This window comes from Myotis daubentonii, chromosome X (genome assembly GCF_963259705.1).
Source record: "Myotis daubentonii chromosome X, mMyoDau2.1, whole genome shotgun sequence".
In the NCBI taxonomy this organism is placed as follows: Eukaryota; Metazoa; Chordata; class Mammalia; order Chiroptera; family Vespertilionidae; genus Myotis; species Myotis daubentonii.
Genome location: NC_081861.1, coordinates 111,424,351 through 111,447,570, shown reverse-complemented (window position 1 = coordinate 111,447,570; position 23,220 = coordinate 111,424,351). Strand labels below are relative to the sequence as shown.

Sequence of the window (23,220 nt, the reverse complement as noted above, 5' to 3'; positions counted from 1 at the left end):
ATTTTTGTAGCTGTCAAGCTATGAAAAGTGCCTGATGAAAAATGAGTCCAAATAATTAGAAATCTAAGATATCCTTCCCAAATATTGACTTCCCTAAGTTCATTAAGGTATAATATTAACAAAAAAGAACAGTCTGCTTTGTAAAATTAAGAAGGTGAAACGGAATATAATCAATAATATTGTGATAGCTTTGCATGGTGGCAGATGCTTATTAGACTTAGGGTGATGATCACATTATAAGGTTTAGAAATGTGGAATCACAAATGTTTTACACCTGAAATAGATCTAATAGTGTATGCCAACTATATTTTAGTAAAAAAAAAAAATTAATGAAAAAAAAATACTGATTTGTCACCATACATTGCTGAGATGATGTTTCTTGATACTTCTCAGAACCAGTTCAAATTATGAAAATCCTAAACTATGTTCTTTTTACTTTATAATTGCTGTCATTACCCTTTTACGACCTAAAACCATAACATTGCACATAGTCTCTAGTAAGGTTTAAGAGGATTATATTGGAATCCTTTAAAATAGCGAACTTTAAATGTCTGTCCACTGGGAAGCCTTATCCAGGGTCTTTATATTTATTTTTGTTTAGGCAACTAATACTTAGTACCTGCAAATACTGTATGTTAGGTCACATCTGAAATAGTGTTTTATTTATATCTTAATGCAGTGATACTTATCATAAGACTTATCATATGCTCAAAGTACAAAATGCAGCCTGGCAATGAAAAACAAAACAAAACAAAACAATGGAAAGTATTACTTGTGCTTTTAATCATTTCTATAGTTTAACAATGTATCTGATGTAGCCAGACATATTTAAAGTGGTTTTGAATATGTAGTCCAATAACTAAAAGATACCACAGTCATCTTCAGGAAGCAGTAATAAAATCAAGCTTCAAGAAAAAAGTACACTATAAACATTGACATTATACCCTTTTATCTTCTCTTTAATTTTATAGTTTTCTATGATTATTTGTTAGTATTTTTACACACTTAGCTTTGCAGTATTAATTTAGTGATATGGAAATTACCGGCAACAACCATAAGGGGAAAATGTTCTTATTAGTGAATATGAGCAGAACCAATGTGAATTTATAGTCATGTAACATTTTACAGATTTAGAGCTTCTTGGTGAATATTTGAGAAACTTATTTAGGGTAACTTGTATGCACAATTCATAAATTTTTGTGAGTTTTGTGTGATGTTCTGATGTAGTTTAATAATTCTATTTTGTGCATATGTTTATAAATTCATTTACCTTTGTCATTCCTTCTTCCATATACATTTGAGTTGGTTCACTGCAAGACATAGTTAAATGAGAAAAAATAATATAAAACCAATAGCTCTAAACTCTGAAAAAGAAGAACAAAAATAACTTTATCCAATGCTTTACCTAAATAATTAAAATAAATATTAAATTCAATTCTTGTCTCCCTCATTGGCAGGGTAGAATGAAAAACAAAATTTTAATGTTTTTTCAAAAGGAAAATGTAACAAGGTAATTTTTAGCATCCACCCTTTCACAGAATAGCATTATATGTAATAAAAATAATGGTCAGGGCTCTAAATGGTAGTTTTACAAAGAAAAAAAATAGGAATATTATTCCTAAAGTTCTTTATTTTTTCTTTCTATAAAAATCAAGGGTTTAGCCCTAGCCGGTTTGTCTCAGTGGATAGAGCATTGGCCTGAGGACCAAAGGGTCCCAGGTTCTATTGTGGTCATGGTCATATACCTCCGTTGCAGGTTCCTTTCCGGCCCGAGCAATCAATATGTTTTTATCTCATGTCAATATTTCTTGCTGTCTTTTTCTCTCTCTTCCACTCTTTCTAAAAATAAATGGGAAAATATCCTCGGGTGAGGATTTAAAAAAATTTTAAGGGTTTAATACAAATACTTAAGAGATCAATAATTACTATTGTCATTAATCTGGTTATTCTAATTTAAACTTTTTTAAAAAAATGATAAATAATAGATACCATTTGTCTTAGGGCATCTTTAAAAATAGTAATTATCTTAGCTCAACTTTTTCCTGGAAATTTTTGCCTGCTCAAGTAATGAACAGAATGGGAACCCAACATTCAATTTTACAGGGTTTGGGGGAGACAACTTAGAATAAGAAATATCACATAGGTGCATTGTTAGGAATCCACAGTATTGACCACAAAATTATTCATATGATCATCCCTGAAACTGAGTAGTCTTTCTTGCATGGGCCAAAAAGTTTGACTCAGTGATTTCTCACTAACTCCAAGGATTATCCTTCTGAATGAATTAGTTAACATTGTTCATTTGAACATGTTCATTCATTTATTCAAAAATCACTTAACATCTTCAAAAGAGACAAAAATACCTGTACTTTTAGATTGTATAGCCTATTGAGTATAATAGATGAGAATATTAAATGTATATGTAAACAATAACATTTAAGATTGTCCTGAGAAGAAAATATATAAGGGGGGATAGAGAGCTATGAAGGATGCACATCAGATAAGTGGACAGTTAAGATTCCTTGAAGAGATGATGTCTGAACAAAGACCTTATAAATAGGAAGATCTTAGAAGAGTATTTGAGATAGGAAACAAGTGCAGGAGAATATTTGTACTTATAGAATTCTAGTAGTAAGGAATCCAGTGTTTCTCTAATGCAAAGTGTTTCTGTAAGCAAAGGAGAAAGTAAGGTTGGCGAGTTTGGACAGGATCTGATCATATAGTATTTTGAGGCTATGAATTTGTCTTTTATGCTAGAAACAATTGAAAATGACTGAAGGATAAATTGGGGGGGGTGATTTAGGGTAACTTGTGCACATGATTCATAAAATTATGTCTAAGTGCTGGGTGAGGCTCTGTTGTTGTTTAATAGTTCTATTTTGTACATATATGTGCATATTCATTTACTTCTGCCATTTCATGCTCCAAATGAATTTGGGGTGGTTCAAAGGAAGATACAGAGTTAAATAATAAAAACCAAAATAAAACAATAGCTTGAAATTATGGAAGTCCTCTCCTTTTTGGAAGATGGCAAGAGTAGAAGCAGGAAGACGAGTTATCAAATTATTGCTCTTGAAATAGTGCCGAGAGGAATATAGTTTCATTTACTAAGATAGGAGAGTGTGAGAGTGGTGTAGGAGTAGCATTTACATTTTGCATATATGTTTGCATATAATAAGATATATCAGTCATCATGGACTAAGTCCACTGTTTCATTTCAGTATACATTATTGTTACCGGCAACTCTATCAAAGGGTTATTTTTAAATTTTTGGCACCAGTTTTTTTTTATATAGTATTAATAATGCAGCAATGAACATCCTCATACATATAACTTCTTGAAATAGTCAATGCATATCTCTGGGGGAAATTACTAATTGTGAAATTGCTGGTTTAGTGTGTGCAGCTTTAAAATGTGGTATGTTATTGTCCAATTGTTACCCAAATGGTCTAATACTTTTTTTAAAAAAAAGATTGTGCTTTCTTTTTTCTTTTTTTTTAAAAAAATATATTCTTATTGATTTCAGAGAGGAAAGGAGAGGGAGAGATAGAAACATCAATGATGAGAAATAATCATTGATTGGCTGCTTCCTGCACACCCCACACTGGGGATGGAGTCTGCAACTCTGGCATATGGGCTGCCCAGGAATCGAACCATGACCTCCTGGTTCATAAGTCGACGCTCAACCATTGAGCTATGCCGGCTGGACTGGTTGAATACTCTTATTTTTTTTTAAATATATTTTATTGGTTTTTTACAGAGAGGAAGGGAGAGGGATAGAGAGTTAGAAACATCGATCAGCTACCTCCTGCACACTCCCTGCTGGGGATGTGCTCACAACCAAGGTACATGCCCTTGACTGGAATCGAATCTGGGACCCTTGAGTCCGTAGGCCAATGCTCTATCCACTGAGCCAAACTGGTTAGGACGGTTGAATACTTTTAGACTCCTATCTAAAGAGGATAAGAGTGCCAAGAACTGTTTTTCCTGACAGTTTTACATAAGAGGGTTGTAATTTACTTGTCCATTATGACAAGATATTGCAAACACATGATTACATGTTTGAGTCATTTCCACTCTAAGCAAGCAAAGAGGTAATTAATTATTCCTCAACTTCAGCTACTAACTACTCTGTCTCCACTCTTCTTCACAGCCAAAGGCTTAGAAAGGCTCTCTCTACTCTCTTCACTAATTCAATTGCCACTCAATTATATGTTATTGTGTAAGGGGTTTGTGATCTTTATCAATTACAATATAATTTTTATAAGTTTCAATTTAAGTCAGTTTTATGGGGCTTTGGTAAGTATTTGCAGAAAATATTTTTCTCTATGTGAAGCAAGGGTTGAAATTTTTTTCAGTGTTTCATTTTGTTTCTTTAAAAAAAAAACTTTTTTTATTGATTTCAGAGAGGAAGGAGAAGGAGAGAGAGATAGAAACATCAGTGATGAGAGAGAATCATTGATTGTCTGCCTCCTGCATGCCCCACACTGGGAACGAGCCTGCAACCTTGGCATGTGCCCTGACCGGGAATCGAAGCGTGATCTACTGGTTCATAGGTCAACACTCAACCACTGAGCCATGTCAGCTGGGCCACAGTGTTTCACTTGGAACCAAAAATTCCCATATGGATCTCCTATTAGCATAACATTTGGGACCATTTACCAACCTCTCCTTTGCTGGTCACAGAAAATTTTCACAGTCAAATCTACATATGTTTCTGGATTTTAGTAAATACCTACAGAGTAGATAAGATGTGCTACAAAATAATTACTTCAAAGGGAGAATGATAATATAACCTGTGACCTAAAACTTACAAGTGCAATTAACAGCCATCTACATTTTTTTAAGAATTAAAAGTCCCAGTGTTTTTACTAAAACCACAAGGTTTGCTTAAACTTTGACCTTAGATATAAATCTACTATACTGTATTCTCTTTGCTTATTTTCCTATATATTGTGTTATAATCTCTTTTTCTATTCAAGGTCTCAAATTATACTAAAAATAGAGTGTATAACAGATGGGATCTGGAACTTCCCCGTAACATTGATTGCTACTGAGCCTGAGGTGGATGATGTAATTAATATTGAAGGAAAAGGTTTATTTAAGGAAGCTGTTACTGAATTCTGGCTGTCCGGTCGGAAAAGGTAATATATATCAAGCAAGGGTATGCAACTGGTTTTATGAATGTAATTTATGCTAAACTGGTAAACAGAATTTAAGATGAAAAATTCTATTATTTCATCTTTTGCTGGTTAAGTCAGAGCAGTATTGCTTCTATGAGTCAAAGCTCTATATGTTTCATAATTTTTATTTAAAAATTTAAAAATAGGCCCTAAAGGTGAAGACCAAAAAACAAGAAGCAAAAGTAAACAGATATTGAAATTTAGGATAATGTTTCTATTTGTTTTTCAAATGATACTTTAATGTATTTTTGAAGGATAAATGGAATGTTTTAGAATGTTTTACAATAAATTTTAATGGTTTGGGATTATCTAAATAGAGATGATTGGGTAACTTATATTGATTCAATTTCTGTATGATTATTCTCCTTAACCATGGATATCTTTGTTATACTTGTGATAACATAGGCACCATGACCACAATCATTTTACCTGTCTCACATGTGAAATATGTTTTTACAGCTTTTTTTTTTTTTTTTTTAGGGATAATGTGCATACCATAAAGCTCCCCCATTGTAAATGTACCTTTCAGTATTTTTTTTAATTAATAGAATTTTCTATCATAACCACATTCCAGGTTAATTACACTGCCATTCCCCCCCCCCCACAAAAAAAAAATTCTTTCAAGCCCCTTTGCAGTTAACCCCCATTCCCACACACAATATCAGGAAAGCTTTGATTTGCTGTCTATCTCTTTAATGTTGCCTTCTCCAGATATTTCATATAAATAAAATCACCTGGTATGTCTTTTTCAAAACTTTTTTAAAAGCAATTTTAGGTTTACAACAAAATTGACAGGAAGGTACAGAGATTTTTCTTACACCACCTGCCCTACACATGCATAGACAGCCTCCTCCATTATCAACATAGCTCACCAGAATGGTATATTTTTTAACAACGATGAACCTACATCGACACATCATGATCACCCAAAGTCCATAGTTTACCTTAGGGTTTACTCTTGGTGTTGAACATTCCATGGGTTTGTACAAAAGTATAATGGCATATCCATGATTATAGCATACAGAGTAGTCACACTGCCCTAAAAACCTTCTGTGTTCTTTCTATTCATCTCTCTTTCTCACCCTTAGCAACCACTAATCTTTCTATTTTCTCCATGGTTTTGCCTTTTCCAGAATATCATATAATTGGATTCATACAGTATATAGACTTTTCAGATTTGCTTCTTTAACTTAGTAATATGCATTTGAGGTTTATCCATGTCATGATAGCTCATTTTTTTGTTTAGCATTGAATAATATCCCACTATCTGGATATACCACAGTTTATTTATCCATTCACCTACTAAAAGATGTCTTGGTTCCTTCCAAGTCTTTGGCAATTATGAAAAAAGCTGATATAAGCATCTGGGTGCAGGTTTCATTTTTATTTTTATATATATATATATATATATATATATATATATATATATATATATTAGAAACCCATTGCAGGAGGATTCCTGCAAGAATAGGGCTTCCTCCGGCTGATCGCGCTGCCAAGCCCCACTGCCCAGGGCCACTCACGGGGGTCCTGTCTGGGGGCGGGGCTTAGGTGGCTCTTTCGCTCCACCAAGTCCCACTGTCCAGGGCCGCTCACGGGGGTCCCGGCTGGGGGCGGGGCTTAGGCGGCTCATTTGCTCCACCAAGCCCTGCTGCCCAGGGCCGCTCACAGGGGTCCCACCTGGGGGCGGGGCTTAGGCAGCTCGTTCGCTCTGCCAAGCCCCGCCCACCCAGGGCCGCACATGGGGGTCCCGGCTGGCGGCGGGGCTTAGGCGGCACACGGGGGCCCGGATGGCGGCTCGCACTTGCTCGCCCTGCTTGCAGTATGCAAATTAGCCGCCATCTTTGTTGGTGGTTAATTTGCGTGCCACACTGATTAGCCAATGGGAGGTGTAATGAAGGTACGGTCAATTACCATGTTTGTCTATTGTTAGGATTTTATTGATATTTTACAGAGAAGAAGGGAGAGGGATAGCGAGTTAGAAACATCGATTAGGGAGAAACATCGATCAGCTGCCTCCTGCATGCCGCCCGCTGGGGATGTGCCTGCAACCAAGGTACATGCCCTGGACCGGAATCGAACCTGGGACCCTTCAGTCCACAGGCCAATGCTCTATCCACTGAGCCAAACCAGTTAGGGCTGGATGCAGATTTTAGTGTGGATATAAAGTTTTCAACTTTTTTGGGTAAATACTAAGTAGCACAATTTCTGGATTCTGCAGTAAGAGTGTTTTTAGTTCTGTAAGAAATCTCCACATTGTGTTGTAAAGTGGTTGTACTGTTTTGCACTCCCACCAACAATGAATGAACGTTCCTGTTACTCCATTTCCTCACAAGCATTTGATGGTGTCAGTGTTCTGGATTTTGACCACTCTAATGGAAGTATAGTGGATCTCATTGTAGTTTTGGTTTACATTTTCCTGATGACATATGATGGGATGTATCTTTTCAAGTGCTTATTTGCTGTCTGCATATCTTCTCTGCTGAGGTATATGATAAGGTCCTTGGCCCATTTTTAAAATGGGCAGTTTGTTTTCTCATTGTTGAGTTTTAAGAGTTCTTTGTATATTTTTGATAACAGTCTTTTATCAGATGTGTATTTTGTACCCTTGATATTGTCTTTCATAGAGTAGAACTTTTTAATTTTAATTAAGTTCAGTTTATTCATTATTTCTTTCATGAATTGTGTCTTTGCTGTTGTATTTACTGAGGCATCACTATACCCAAGGTCATCTTGATTTTCTCTCATCATAACTTCCAGGAGTTGTATAGTTTTGTGTATTACATTTAGGTTTACTATACATTTTGACTTAGTTTTTGAATGTAAGGTCCCAAGACCCCCGGTGAGTCCGACGGAGGGGGCGACGACCCCAAGTCAAACGCAGAGACCTTAACTTGATGCAAAAGCAAGAGGTTCTTTATTACAAGCGCAGCGCAGGGGCTCTCAGGCAGACAGACAGCAACACAAGGGAAGTGCTGGCTGACTGGAGCCCTGAGCAATTGCAGGACATGAGTTTATAAAGGCAAAAACCACACGCAGGTGGCCGGTAAAACAGGGAACTAGGTTAACAGTTAACAGTTGACTCATCTCCTAGGGGGCAGACCTGTGTTAGTAGTTGACTCCTTTCCTAAGGGGCAGGGTGGTCTGTCTTTACACATACGATCCCAGGAAGAGATAAGATAGCTATGCTATGACCAGACCAGGGCACCAGAGCTTACTGGAAAGGTCAGTTAAGAGGGGGAAGGGAGGTTTCAGCGGCCTTACATTCCCCCCTTTTCTTTGAACTTCCGTCTCAATCATGAGACAGACTGCACTTTTATTTCACCGTTGCTAGGGGCCCATAGTGAGCACACAGAACTATCAACTGAACTATTTTATACACTCAACAAATGGTCCGGTGGAAGGGAAAGAAACCATTTTAGATTTAACAACTTCCATTGAAATAGGATTTTTCTTCTTAAAATTCCTCCATGGCTATTAAAAAGACAAATCAAGATAAATTTATTTACTGTCCTGATGTTTGCATAAACACAACAAGAATGGTAACTGACTACCTTTGCTGGAATTTCATGGTTGAACCTTAATGTGCCCCGTAGGGCCAGGAAGCCAAGCCATCCAGCTGCCATCAAGCCTGCCTGCAGTATCTGCTGAGTTAGGTGAATCCCTCACCTGTAGCAACTCTACCTGAGCCCACGCTCCAGGCTTTAAGGCCCATCTCAGTAGCCCTCCTACTCATTGCGGCCCAGAGTGTGTGGGGATTTCGCAGGGATGCAGAGGCATCCTTATTGCTCCCCTTCTACTCTTACCAACCGCCAGTGATGGTAGGGCATGGGCCTGACGCTCCAGCGCCAGCCATCTTCAGGGCTCCCAAGCAGGATACCAGGCTTTCTTCGTGGCATTCTTAGTGGGTTCAAGTCTTTAGAGCTCAGGCAGGGCTCTTTAAAACATGATACTCCAGTCAAAGTTTTCCATTAATAAAACCATTATTAGGAACCAGTCTCATTGGATCTATGCAAAGAAACGTACTTATTTAGCATTGCCAGATTTCGGAGGAATTACATAAGGAGAAAAACATACTGATCTACTCTAAGATTTTCTGACTTTCCTTGCTAATTCCTTTTCATGGGTTTAAAACAAAACAGTAATTGTTGGTATAAAACCTTCTTTCTATGCATAACCATGCCTCAGACTTTCTAGTCTAAATAGGCTTTTTCCAGCTTCACTACCCCTGACATGGGCATGGTGACCCAGGCCTGCAAGACAGTATTACAGGCTGTCAACTGTTAGCTGTCTCTCAACAGAGACCAAAACCTGATGGGCACCCTTCCCTGCCCAGTTGGGCACCTGCCCCCTTGGCAGCTAGGCACCCTTTACTTTTGGGGGTCACCCCACACAGCTCCCTTCCAGGACAGCCAACATACATTCAAACCTGCAAAAGAATCAAAGGTTAATATAACATGAACATAATATTGGCATCATGCCGCTTCAGGTAGCCAAATCTACCACTAAACATGTGATTCTATAAATGGTCCTTGTCTCTTTGGAGCCATGTCCATGAAGATGCAGGCATTATCTAAGTGTATTACACAGTATTGTGGGGGCTCCTGGTGACAGGAGCGATCGCGAGTCATGTTACCGGCATCAGGCAGGTCAAGCACTCCGTAGCTTGAGCTTGAGTAGGTTGGGTTGATTTCGATCGATCGATGCTCCATTTGGTGATGAAGTCTTTCCGGATGGACCCAGGTTGTGATGCCGCCTACCTTGAGAGCGGTGGGGGTCGTCAGCCCCACAATGTAGGGATCCTTCCAACGTGCCTCTAGGGTCTCCCGGCGGTGCCTTCTGATGTAGACCCAATCTCCTGGTCTGTGCTGATGAGGAGTTGGGGTTGGGCTGGTCTCATAGATGGCGCGGAGGCGTGGCCAAATGTCCTCGTGCGCCCTCTGGAGCCCTCTCAAGGAAAGAGATAGTTAAAGAAAAAGCGACCCAGTCCTCGCCAGTCTCTGAGTCAGACTCCTCCTCTCTTGGAGAACTTCAAAGTCCTGATGGCTTCTAGGTAACCCTGTTTATCAGTTACAGCGCTCTGCTTTCTTGCCTTTCTATCAGTTCCCTTTGTGGCAGAGCATCAACCAGGCCTCTTTCAAGGGAGTGCGCTAGAAGGGGTACCAGCCCCTCCTTTGCTAGCAGCAACAGGTACCAAACCCTTTCAGTACATTTGACCAGCTTCATTCCTGCCCACCGGTACAGATTCTAAGGCCCATTGTCTTCCTTTAACCAGCAAGCTAAATGACACTGGCCTGTATTATTTAATTCAGCACAGGCAGGGGGAAGGGCCCATGGAATCCCTGCCCTGAGGAACTGTGAGCCCCACCCTTAAATGTCCCAATCAGACTAGAAAAGCCACAAATACCTTTTAAATCTACCCCAGAATTCCAAAATCCCAACCTAGCATAGAATATACTTCCACATTTACATGAACAAATAATTATACCCAGGTAGGCATACAAACATTAAATAAACATTTGTACTTACATCCTTTCAGTGAACAAATACTTTTACAGTCTTGGGATCTTGAGCAGACAGGAACAGATGGGGAGGGCTCCCTTTCTCACATCCACCATTAGTGACCAGTCCCAGCTCACTGGTATATTATTCATTTAATATATATATATATATATTTTTTTTATTATATCAAGGCCATGCTTTTCAGGTAGCTAGAACTTTTAGCCTTAATTCATAGGTGATTAGCAATACATTTTAAGAGACACAGAAAAAAGAAAAATCTTTCTTGGGTAACCTAGGTAAAACTTAGGAAAACATTTTCAACACTTAAAAACAGTTCTCAACATAATAGGATTTAGTCTTGACCATGGAATCAATTACTTTTAATTTGTTTATGATATTATGTATAACTGTGGTTCTACTGCTATCATACCACTGAAATTATATTAAGACCGTGATTGCTAATTTATTAAGTATTAAATAAATCCACGAGGCTAGCACACTTTTTGCCCCATCCGCATTTCCGCAGTAAAACTCCGCCTTAAAACTCCACCTCTGAAATTCTATCCTCCCTTAGTAAGCAGACACTCTTTTTGTGATTGGCTAAGTCAGAGGGTGGGCGGGGCCTTTGCTGTTTCAAGATGGCGGCCCCCAGGGGAGCGGCAGGCCAAGTCAGGCAGCTCAAAGTGGCGGCTGTCTACACTGTTCTTTGACAGAGCAAACCAAAACCCCTAAAAGATAGATGACCAACATTATATTTTAGACAAACAGAAATCTCATTAGCTGTTTATACCCTTTATAATTATCTTAAAGCATATCAATCAAATTTAAACTGGTTTTTGTATTAAAAAATTTTCCGTTGAGATCATAAAATTAATCCTCCTTTTTAAATCAGACCAATGAGTAACATATTTTGAATTCCTAATCATTTAAGAGAAAACACATTTTATTTTTTCAAAAACAAGTTATACATTAGATATTTAATTAATTTCTCCCGATTCAATTTGCACTTTAAACTTTCAGAGCTTACAAGTCAAATATTAGCAGTTCTTTGATTAACTACACTTTTATATTTTTAAGAATAAATTTTAAAATCTAATAATTAACTTTAAACCATGTTTTTTTCTGCACGGGGAAACTGAGAAGCGAACTTGTAGGTATTAACAGAATGACTACTGGTGGAAAGCTGATTTCAAAGGAGCCACCTTTTGGCTGCTTGACCTTTTCTTGGAAGGTCTCTAGCAAAAGGTGTAGCCATAGAAATGCAAATTAACATTCCTAAAGATGGCTGCTGGCGGGAATTGGATTACCTACACGCTAGGGGAAGGGCGTGTCTACCCCTCCTTCCATTAAAAAAAAGTATGTATCTTTAAACTTTTTCAATGGCAAGAAAAGAGACTTTTACATTTAAGGATACATTTCAAATAAAATATAAGGCATTTTCAATTAATAGATTAACTTCTATCATCTAGACTTCATACTAGGCATACTCAGATCAACATTTCAGCATTATAAATCTCAATACTTTTATATGATTTGAACTTAAAAGTTTTAAGTTTCCAGCCAATAAGCCTGGCATAACTGCTAAATTTCAAAATGGTCACAATTTTCCTGCTGGGGAAGTCAAGAAATTTCAAAAGAGCTACTTTAGATCGCCTTGGGAAACCAGCCTGTATTTCTTTCTCAGGTTCATCTTTGCCATTTTTAAGACCACAACAGTCGGGTTTTTATTCTGTACACAGCAAAAAGTCAAGTCCAGCTCAAAACTATGCGCACTCGTTTTTAAACTGGCCTTTTCCCTTTACATGTGCACAGAAATCCCGGATGCATTTATAAATTTGCAAATGCTTTTCAATTACAAGAAGGATTTTAATTTTAGAATACTTGGGGAGGGGGTGACCTGTTTCCACAGACCCTCACTCAGGCGGCTGCCCAACCGCCACACAAAGGAGGGGTGAGAGCAGTCCCCCTCCCTTCACATTTATATACTTTTACTAGATATTTATTCAGAGTTTAAACAATCCATTCAACTCTTAACAACTTCCCCATTCCTGAGGGAGCTCTAAAGCCTCCCCCAATCTCCTTGAAATTATTAATCCAGCAAGTCCACAAAATAAAACGGAAACACAAACAACTAAAGGGCCCAAAGAAATACAGCCTTCCAACTCCATGGAAGCAAAAAAACAAAGACAAAAAACAAAACAAACTGAAAGCCAGACGTTGGCTGCGCGCCAACCAGCAGGAGCGACCCGCCTTTTCTCAGATTGAGGGGTTAAGAGAAAGAGGGGTGCTGCTTCCTTGGCCCATGTTACCTGGATGGGAGAAGAGGAGTAAAAGACAAAAACAAAGAACAAACAACGACGCGACAAGACACCGGATCCACAAGAATTTACCCAGATACAGAATGCCCGCTGAGGGATGATATCCCTCCCTGATGCTAGTCCGGCCGGACACGCGAGTGCCCGTTGCCGGACAGCCCGAACCAGAAGTGACCAAGACCTCCTCTTGGTCACCACCCGTCCCTGGGGCGTCCCCCAGGGTGACAGTTTTTCTGGCCAAAGTCCCTTCGACCAGAGGAGCCGACTCCTTACGGAGCCGACAACCTGTCTTCCCGAAAAACCAAAACTGAGAACGAACAAAAGACAAGACAAACACTGAACGACTCCGGAGTCTGCTTACCTCCAAGACCGATGTCGGCGCTTGAGGGGTGGTCGCCCCAAATCCCGGACGAGCCCCCAAATGTAAGGTCCCAAGACCCCCGGTGAGTCCGACGGAGGGGGCGACGACCCCAAGTCAAACGCAGAGACCTTAACTTGATGCAAAAGCAAGAGGTTCTTTATTACAAGCGCAGCGCAGGGGCTCTCAGGCAGACAGACAGCAACACAAGGGAAGTGCTGGCTGACTGGAGCCCTGAGCAATTGCAGGACATGAGTTTATAAAGGCAAAAACCACACGCAGGTGGCCGGTAAAACAGGGAACTAGGTTAACAGTTAACAGTTGACTCATCTCCTAGGGGGCAGACCTGTGTTAGTAGTTGACTCCTTTCCTAAGGGGCAGGGTGGTCTGTCTTTACACATACGATCCCAGGAAGAGATAAGATAGCTATGCTATGACCAGACCAGGGCACCAGAGCTTACTGGAAAGGTCAGTTAAGAGGGGGAAGGGAGGTTTCAGCGGCCTTACAGAGAACAGTGTAAGGTGTGTGTCTGTTTTTGAGAAGAGTGTAAGGTTTGTTTTTGCATTACTGTTCCAGCACCATTTGTTGAAGAGACTATCTTTGCTCCATTATATGGCCTTTGCTCCTTTGTGAAAGATCACTTGACTCTATTTATGACTATATCTGGAGTCTCTTAAGCTCCATGACCTATTTATCTATTCTTTCACCAATGCCACACTGTCTTAATTACTGTAACTTTATAGTAAGTCTTAAAGTCAAGGAGTGTCAGTCCTCCAACTTTTCTCTCCTTCAATATTGAGCTGACTATTGAGTCTCTCACCTCTCCCTATGAACTTTAGAATCCATTTGTTGATAGCCATAATATAACTGACTGTGATTTTGATTGGAATCAAATAGAATCTATAGATCAATTGGGAAGACTGACATCTTGATGAGTGGGCAGTGATGGATTTTATGTTACTGGATCATAGTGAGCACATTCCCCATTTGTGCTACATAAGATGTGAGGAGTGGAACAGATGAAGGTAGCACTTAACTTACTGGTTTTCTTCATTTCTAAAACAAATGGCTTCCATGCCTGTGTTTCATGATGGCGCATGCTGGACCCTGTGTGTATCATAGAAATTAAATCCTCAAAGGTACTAGGCATGCCTGGATGCATTTTCTGTACTTAGTTCAAAATGAATGATGGACAATTACATGTATGTTTGGAGCTTTCGCATTGGATAGGAGTGGGTTTCACTTAGCCGTCTTTTTAAAAAATATATATGTATTTTTAATGATTTCGAGAGAGAAGAAGGGAGAGGGATAGAGAGATAGAAACATTTATGAGAGAGAAACATCAATTGGCTGCCTCCTGCACATTCCCTACTGGGGATCAAGTCTGCAACCTGGACATATGCCTTGACCTGCAATCAAACCGCTGACCTCTTGGTTCATGGGTCAATGCTCAACCACTGAGCCAAACTGGCCGGGCATACTTAGCTGTCTTGAATCCATTGTAGCCTTATTCACAACTTCCAAAAATATTTCAAGTTATTAGATATTTTGGTTTAAATGTAAATTGATTTAATTCATTCAAAAAATTTTTCAGAGTTGGTGAAATGGTTTCCTCATTACCAATAATTTGCTCAAATGTAGTATTGGAACAAAACAACATTTGGAATAAGACATCCAAGTTATATTTTTCAATTATAAACAATGTTGTAACAAAATTTGCTACTTCTAATTCCATATGTAGTTCCTTTCATTCCAACCTATTTTATACATTATAGTAAAACCAATATCCTTAAAACAATGTTATTAACATGCATATAACTTCTCTTGTCAAAAGCATTTGATAGTTCTGTGTTTCTTAGCCAAGGTAGCATCTAAATTATATATGCAGTTCATCATGGTCCTAGCCCACTCAGACCTTCAAGATTTCCTCTCCTTGCTGTCTAGAATAGATCTTCTTTTTCAGTCATATGGAAAAAAAGTAACTATTCTCAGAGCCTGTCTTATCCATTACTCTTTCTTACTTGTCTTCATTTTCTTTCTGCTTCTAAATGCCCTTCTTATCGCCTCTCCAACTTTCTGAATTCTACTCATTGTTCTTCTCATCACAATAAAATCTTAAACTCCTATAGTATTGTGTGAATCAATAATCATTGTTTTTCTTTCGATGCATCTGCCTTATCTTTCCAGCCAAGTTTTATATATATATTTCTTAGACAATATATAGGGTTTTTTTTATTTCTTTCTAATGTGTCCTCTGTCTTTTGTATTTCCAGTACTGGACTTTGTTCAGAATTAGAATATGTATCAATGCCTAGCACCAGTAATAACATGTTTTAAAGCAAAAACACTAATGATGATGACTACATTAATTTTTATTAATCCTTATATGGTGCTGTTCTCACTGATTGAATGACTTTTTATTTTTTATTTTTTTACATATTTTATTGATTTTTTACAGAGAGGAAGGGAGAGAGATAGAGAGTTAGAAATATCGATGAGAGAGAAACATTGATCAGCTGCCTCCTGCACATCTCCCACTAGGGATGTGCCCGCAACCAAGGTACATGCCCTTGACCAGAATCGAACCTGGGACCTTTCAGTCCGCAGGCCGACGCTCTATCCACTGAGCCAAACCGGTTTCGGCAGATTGAATGACTTTATAGGAATTAACTTCATTTTAAAAATATGAAAACTAAGGCACAAAAAAGCTAAGTAAATTGCCTGAAGTCAGTAAATTGCCTGAAGTCATGCATCTAGATAGAGCTACAATTTCAATCTAGGTCATCAATATCCAAAGTTCACTTTTTCAAACCATCTGCCAAGATACTCAATACATATTTGCTGAATGGATGAGTAAGTCCCAACCTGAACCTCCCATATCTCCTTCTATGTTTCACTGGTGGATCTGTTTTTCTACCTGTATCTCCCCTGTCAGTTTGAATTTAATTTCTCACTTACAACCTTCCATGCACTTTGCCTCTCTCCTGCTTTGTTCTGCCAAGAAGTTCCTCACCTTCTTTCACAGCCTTCATTGCAATGTAATCAACCTTGACAGGAAGATGGTCACTTGAATCTTAAATGTCACTCAGTTCACTTCAGATCATAGCAACCTATCTTCTGGCCCAAGAATCTTTAATGAGCCTGTAAACTACTTTCATCTCACTTCACACATGGAAAATGAAAGGAGAGTGAGCAAATAGCACATTGAAATAGAAGTAAAAACAATGGCTTTACAATAGCTGTTGAGGTGAGACATTTCAGATATTAATTTCTTTACAAATGACTGAATTTTCATTTGGGGCATTGAGTTATTCCAATTTGTATAGCAAAAAAACTTTATTCTTTGTAGACTATAAATATGTGATTGAAAAAATATTTAAGATTCTATTTTGTCACCCTGGGAAGAATGACCCTTCAATAATTTTCAAAATGCTTCCTCGCTATTACTCTGTGAGCATTCCAAAAAGTTACAAGTATCAGACTCACCACTGCATGGCAGCATTAGTGTTTCACTGCAGTCCATTACAGAAGGATATAAACTCTATTCATCAAGTTCTCACAAAGAAAATGAGGTAATAATCAAATTTAAAGATGATACTTACATTTTTGTTTCAGATATGCTGATGACTTCGTGGCATACTTCCTACCTGACAGTGATCCTGACTTTTTCATAAAACCTGAGTCTGGAGAAATTCCTCCTTTTGACAGTAATGGGATTACCCTCCTGGTGGGTTTTAAACCCAAAATGTATGGCAGAAAATATAAAGCAAGATTAGTAATACAGGTGAGTTCTATAAAGGCAATTGTTATGGATTTATGATGTCCCTAAAGGCATTGAGTGATCTAGGGAGGAAAGGTTACACCTAATGGTCACAGATAAAGAATAGCAACATGCCTGGCAGGCATTGCTCAGTGGTTGAGTGTCGACCTATGGACCAGGAGGTCATGGTTTGATTCCCGGTCAGGGCACATGCCCAGGTTGTGGGCTCGATCCCCAGTGTGGTCGTGCAGGAGGCAGCCAATCAATGATTCTCTATCATCATTGATGGTCCTATCTCTCTCTCTCCCTCTCCCTTCCTCTCTGAAATCAATAAAAATATTTTTTTTAAAAAAAGAGCAACATTATCTTGCAAAAGTCAACATATTTCAATTGCTCTGTCTTATTTGAATTTTCTTTTGTCCAGTAAAGAACTTTTAATTATGGTCTATAACAAAAAGTTGTCATCACCAGTGGGAAGAAGAAATGATTTTCCTTCCATACAGAGGAAACATGGAAGAGACAAATGATGACTGCAAAGTGATTTGTATACTAACAATGTTTTCTATAATAACCTATTCAAGAACTTTAGGTGATTTGAGATAGAGATTTTCAGAATCTTTAATTAAGGCATAAGGTGTTGTCAAAATGTTAAAGTCTGAAATGGAGAAAGTTAATTAGAGGTAAAATTTATTTTGAATTGAAAAAACATAATATGAAATGGGTCATTAATATAAAGCTATCATTTCATTAAGAGTTAATATAATGGAATATTATGCAGCAGTAAAAAAGAAGGATCCCTTACCCTTTGAGATAGCATGGAGGGACCTGGAGAGTATTACGCTAAGCAAAGCAAAATAAGCCAGTCAGAGAAAGATAAGTATCACATGATCTCACTCAACTGTGGAATCTAATGAACAAAATAAATTGATGAACAAAATAGATCCAGAGATGACATGGAAGCAAGGAACAGACTGACAAGAGAAGGGGAAGGAAGAGGTTAACTGAAAAATGTGTATACATAACCCATGGACACAGATAATAATGCAGTGAGGGGAGGAAGAGTGAGGTGGAAGGGGCCAACGTGGGGGGGGGGCGGGAGGAAGGGAACATTTGTGATACTTTCAGTGAAAGGTTTGGAGTGGGCCAGGGTCACACACCTATGACATGGGGCCATAATGTATCAAACGAGATTTTTATTTCAGGCACCTGGGTGCAGGTGGGCTGAGTCCAACAAAAAGGAGTCAGCGGAGACTGAAGGGGGAGGCAGACTTTTATTAATCCTTGCTGGCTGCAAACCATTCTGCTGACATAAGGGTCCAATCCATCCTTGGCTCCTCCCTGTGCCAGATGGCTAGTGGTTATCTAAGCTATGCGGTGTTCAAAGCTGCAAGCTTTCTGCAAGACATCTGCTAAGCACAATAAGTTTTCTCTGCCCCGTTTTATTCTCTTTAACCCTTTCATTCAGCAATAAAGGTAACATAAACATAATTTTGAAAATTTCTCCAGTAAGCAAAATTTCTCCATAAAATTTTACATATATTTTACTAAGACCATTTAGGCTGAAGATAACTTTCAAATTATGAAAAAAATACCACTGTCTATTTCAGTGCTATTTATATATCCACAAAGGACATATAGTCATGATTCATGATACAATTTTTGATACCAAAGTGATCACTAGACTTCTAAATAAGACACTAATTAGGAAATGCCGTGGGCAGAAAAATGTGGTGTTACTGCTTCAATGAACAGAGAAAAGAATAATGTTGAGTATTGCCTGAGAAAAGTATTTGTATTGGTCATCTTTCTGAGAGTTCTTGTCGCCCAGGTAAATAAAAGATAAAGCTTCTGGAACCTTGCTGCACACAGCCCTTTGCTGCATTGATACTTGATTTAAAATGATCAAGTTGGTGTGCTTACTTCTCAAGAAATAAGAGCACACTTTTAATCTAAGGAGCTTAAAGGACATCTTTAAAATGAGATTTCCAAATTAAAATGGTGTTCATTTTTTGCCCGGCTGGTGTGACTCAATGGTTGAGCATGTACCTATGAACCAGGAGGTCACGTTTTGATTCCTGGTCAGGGCACATACCCAGATTGCAGGCTCGATCCCCAGTGCGGGGTGTGCAGGAGGTGGCCTACCGATGATTCTCTCTCATCATTGATGTTTCTATCTATCCTTTCCTCTCTGAAATCAATAAAAATATAATTTAAAAATTTTTTTCAAAAATAAAATAAAATGGTGTTCATTTTATCTAGTGTACAGTGGAATTTCTGAAATTAAATACTTACGAGACTTTGCCAACAAAATCTGTGCCTCATTTCTCTGTGTTGATTTGACAATTTAATCACTGGCAGTGGAAATGAAGGTTTTTTGTAAGAGAGTAAGTTGGTATATGGCATCAGCTGAGAACATGACATTTAGTCACAAAGTGGTACAGTTTGATAAAGGTTATGTGGGAGAAATTGAAATTGAAACATGTTGATTCTCTTTTTATTATGGAAAATTCCAAAAATGTGTAGAAATAGAATAATTCATCTTCATGCACTTATCATAAAGTATGAACATATCAATTCATGGCCAATTCTGCTTCAAGTATATTCCTACTCCCTTCCCAACTTTCCATAGTATTTTGAAGAAAATACAAGACATCCTTTTATCTGAAAATATTTTCTTTTAATCTCTAAAAGACAAAAATCATAACCACCTTCAGGCACAGTGAATACACCTGAGTGAGCTATATGAAGGGATGTACACCTATCTGAAACTTAGCTACGCATAGGGATTTTAGAGAGAGAGGAAAAGAAAGAAAGACAGAGGAAGAGAAAAACATTGATGTGAGAGAGAGACATCAATCAGCTGCCTCCTGTATGTGCCCTTACCGGGAATCAAACCTGCAACCTTCTAGTGTACAGGATGATGCTCCAACCAACTGAGCCACCCAGCCAGGGCAGTGTGGATCTCTTGATGTAGCTTATCCATTTGCCCTCATGAAGCCACTTGCTTGTAAATGTACAAACTTGCCGAAACCGGTTTGGCTCAGTGGATAGAGCGTCGGCGTGCGGACTGAAGGGTCCCGGGTTCGATTCCGGTCAAGGGCATGTACCTGGGTTGTGGGCATATCCCCAGTAGGAGATGTGCAGGAGGCAGCTGATCGATGTTTCTCTCTCATCGATGTTTCTAACTCTCTATCTCTCTCCCTTCCTCTCTGTAAAAAATCAATAAAATATATTTTTAAAAAAATGTACAAACTTACAATCACCAAAGTGTAGCTTTGTTTTTCAATTGAATATCTTATATGAAGTAAAATGTTAGTTAACTCAATTGTTATAGTGGGTTCTTGGTTTGTTCCACTTTTGACTCTGATTTTAAATACATAATTATTATGAACACTAGATAGAAGGGCCAATTATTATTAAAATAGGGCCATTCCAGATGTGCAAGCAATGCCTGCACTTAACATTCTGATAGATGTTAATCCCTGATGATACCACAATACTCACTTGGCCTGGATGTATCCTAATGAGTTTTCTGAACATATGTGGTATAAATCTTAGATCAGTGGTTCTCAACCTGTGGGTCGCGACCCCTTTGGGGGTCAAGTGACCCTTTCACAGGGGTCACCTAAGACCATCAGAAAACACATATATTGTTTTTGTGATTAATCACTATGCTTTCATTATGTTCAGTTTGTAACAATGAAAATACATCCAGCATATCAGATATTTACATTACGATTCATAACAGTAGCAAAATTACAGTTATAAAGTAGCAATGAAAATAATTTTATGGTTGGGGGTCACCACAACATGAGGAACTATATTAAAGGGTCGCGGCATTAGAAAGGTTGAGAACCACTGTCCTAGATGAACACGTAGCATCAGGAAATTCTGGAAGAGCAATGGGATTTAAGTATGAATATGAACATGCAGAAAAGGCTAGACTGCCTAATTTAATATTGCCATACTCTGAATAATCCAGAAGAAATGAACGATTTTAAAATGAATCCCTGGCCCTAGCTGGTTTGGCTCAGGGGATAGAGCATCAGCCTGCGGACTGAAGGGTCCCAGGTTCATTTCCAGTTAAGGGCACATGCAAGAGGCAGCCAGTCAATGATTCTCTCTCATTATTGATGTTTCTATCTCTCTCTCCCTCTCCCTTCCTCTCTGAAATCAATAAAAATATATTTAAAATAAAATAAAATGAATCCCTGTATAAGTTGTACTGACTTGGATTAAATTGTAATTGTCATTAATAATTTTACACCATGCTCCATAATTTCTCATTGTTATATCAATTATGTACTTTCATAATCTAAAACAAGAAGCACCACATTTCTTACCAGTCATTTCTATAGCCACACTCAAATTCTCACATATAGGGTCACCTTGCAATGCATTGTTTCCATTGGTTATAGTTCCTGCTGGGCAACAGTTTCATGAAAACCAATAGATTGCTTCTGCTTACAACAGATGGAAGTTTACTTTGTTCACAGGGCAGAACTCTGTGAGGGCCTTTTTAGTGAATGCATAAAACCAAATGCTTTCCTAAGTTTATTTTCCATGTCAATTATTTGCTTTTATCTGTGTTATTTCATTTTGTACTTTTCCTATACCTTACATAAAGAAGAGAGATATTGATTTGGTAAACTTTTTCCTACAGTTTTCTCAGTCCTTGCACATTTTGTATAAAATTTCTTTCTCTCTGTTTCCAGACGGCCGATATGTACTATTTGTATGCTGTCAATGGATTACCCCAAAACACCAAGCCACCAAAGAATGTCAAACCCAAAACTGATGCAACTAACAAGAACTTTGACGACAGGACAGTTATTCCGCACAATTTTATCAAAGAAAATAATAGCATTGTGAGGACAGGGGCGTCCTCTACCATCAAGGGAGAGTCTTTGATTTTGAAGAATAAATAAAGATTTTCCCCAAAATATTTCTTGGTCTTAAGTAGAATTGAACATACTTTCATGATTATTCTTTCATTTTTTGACTTTCTGAGGAATAATATTTCAATGATAATAGGCCTTATATATTTTATTTTTATGTTAAATGTATTCTCTGAATATGTTATACTTACTTTCTGGGTTAATGGAGATGAAGCAAATGTTGGAATTGGTTTACTTTTTTTAAAATTGATTTTTAGAGGGAGAAACATCAATTTGTTGTTCCACTTATTCATGCATTCATTAGTTGATTTTTGTGTGCCCTGACTGGGGACCGAACCCACAACTTTGGTGTATTGGAATTATGCTATCACCAACTAAGCTACCCAGCCAGGGCCTGTAGCTATTTTTAAATTGCATAAGTAAGAGATAGATAGAATGTTACAAACCATACTTACCCAGACTTTCTCAGTGAGCACAGAAACTCTTCACTTTCTAAATAATGTTTTTTTCACCTCTAGGCCATGATATTCTTCACATGACATCAAATGTTTCATAGTAATAGCTCATGATCTCCTTTTATTTTATTGTTGACAGTATTACAAATGTCTCCTATTTTCTCCCTTTTTGCCCCCCAACCCCCATCCTCCCAGACCTTCCCCATACTATTGTCTGTCTCCATGGGTTATGCATATATGTTCTTTGGTTAATCTCTTCCCATCCCTTCTGCCCCCCCCCACCCCACTGAGATCTGTTATTCTGTCCCATGCATTCATGCCTCTGGTCCTATTTTGTTCATCAGTTTATTTTGTTCATTAGATTCCACATATGAGTGAGATCATGTGATACTTGTCTTTCTCTGACTGGCTTATTTCACTTAGCATAATACTCTCCAGTTCCCTCCATGCTGTCTCAAAGGGTAAGAGATCCTTCTTTTTTACAGCTGCATACTATTTCATTGTATAAATGTACCACGACTTTTTTTTTTTAATCACTTTTAATATACAGGAGTACATTTATAGTAAAACTGAAAAATGTGACTTTGATGACAATACTCTTTCTATTACTGATGTTGCTCAATTTCTCATGTTGATGTTCCTTATGAGTCTTCAAAACATTAATGGCAAAATTAGCATACAAGATGGAAGTATTCACCATTTCTTATGTCTATTATTTGAACTACTGGGGGCCTGTGCACAAAATTCG

The 23,220-nt window shown here is 38.2% G+C and overlaps 1 protein-coding gene across 1 annotated transcript in view; it reads left to right on the top strand.

Annotated features, from left to right (window-relative positions):
• The window catches only part of CFAP47 (cilia and flagella associated protein 47), a 467,420-nt gene extending 445,373 nt beyond the window's left edge, over positions 1-22,047 (top strand). Inside the window, 3 exon segments of the mRNA XM_059678706.1 lie at positions 4,983-5,144; positions 16,975-17,143; positions 21,835-22,047. Of these exon segments, the coding sequence (XP_059534689.1) occupies positions 4,983-5,144; positions 16,975-17,143; positions 21,835-22,047 (544 nt within the window).
• Positions 22,048-23,220: the final 1,173 nt, after the last annotated feature.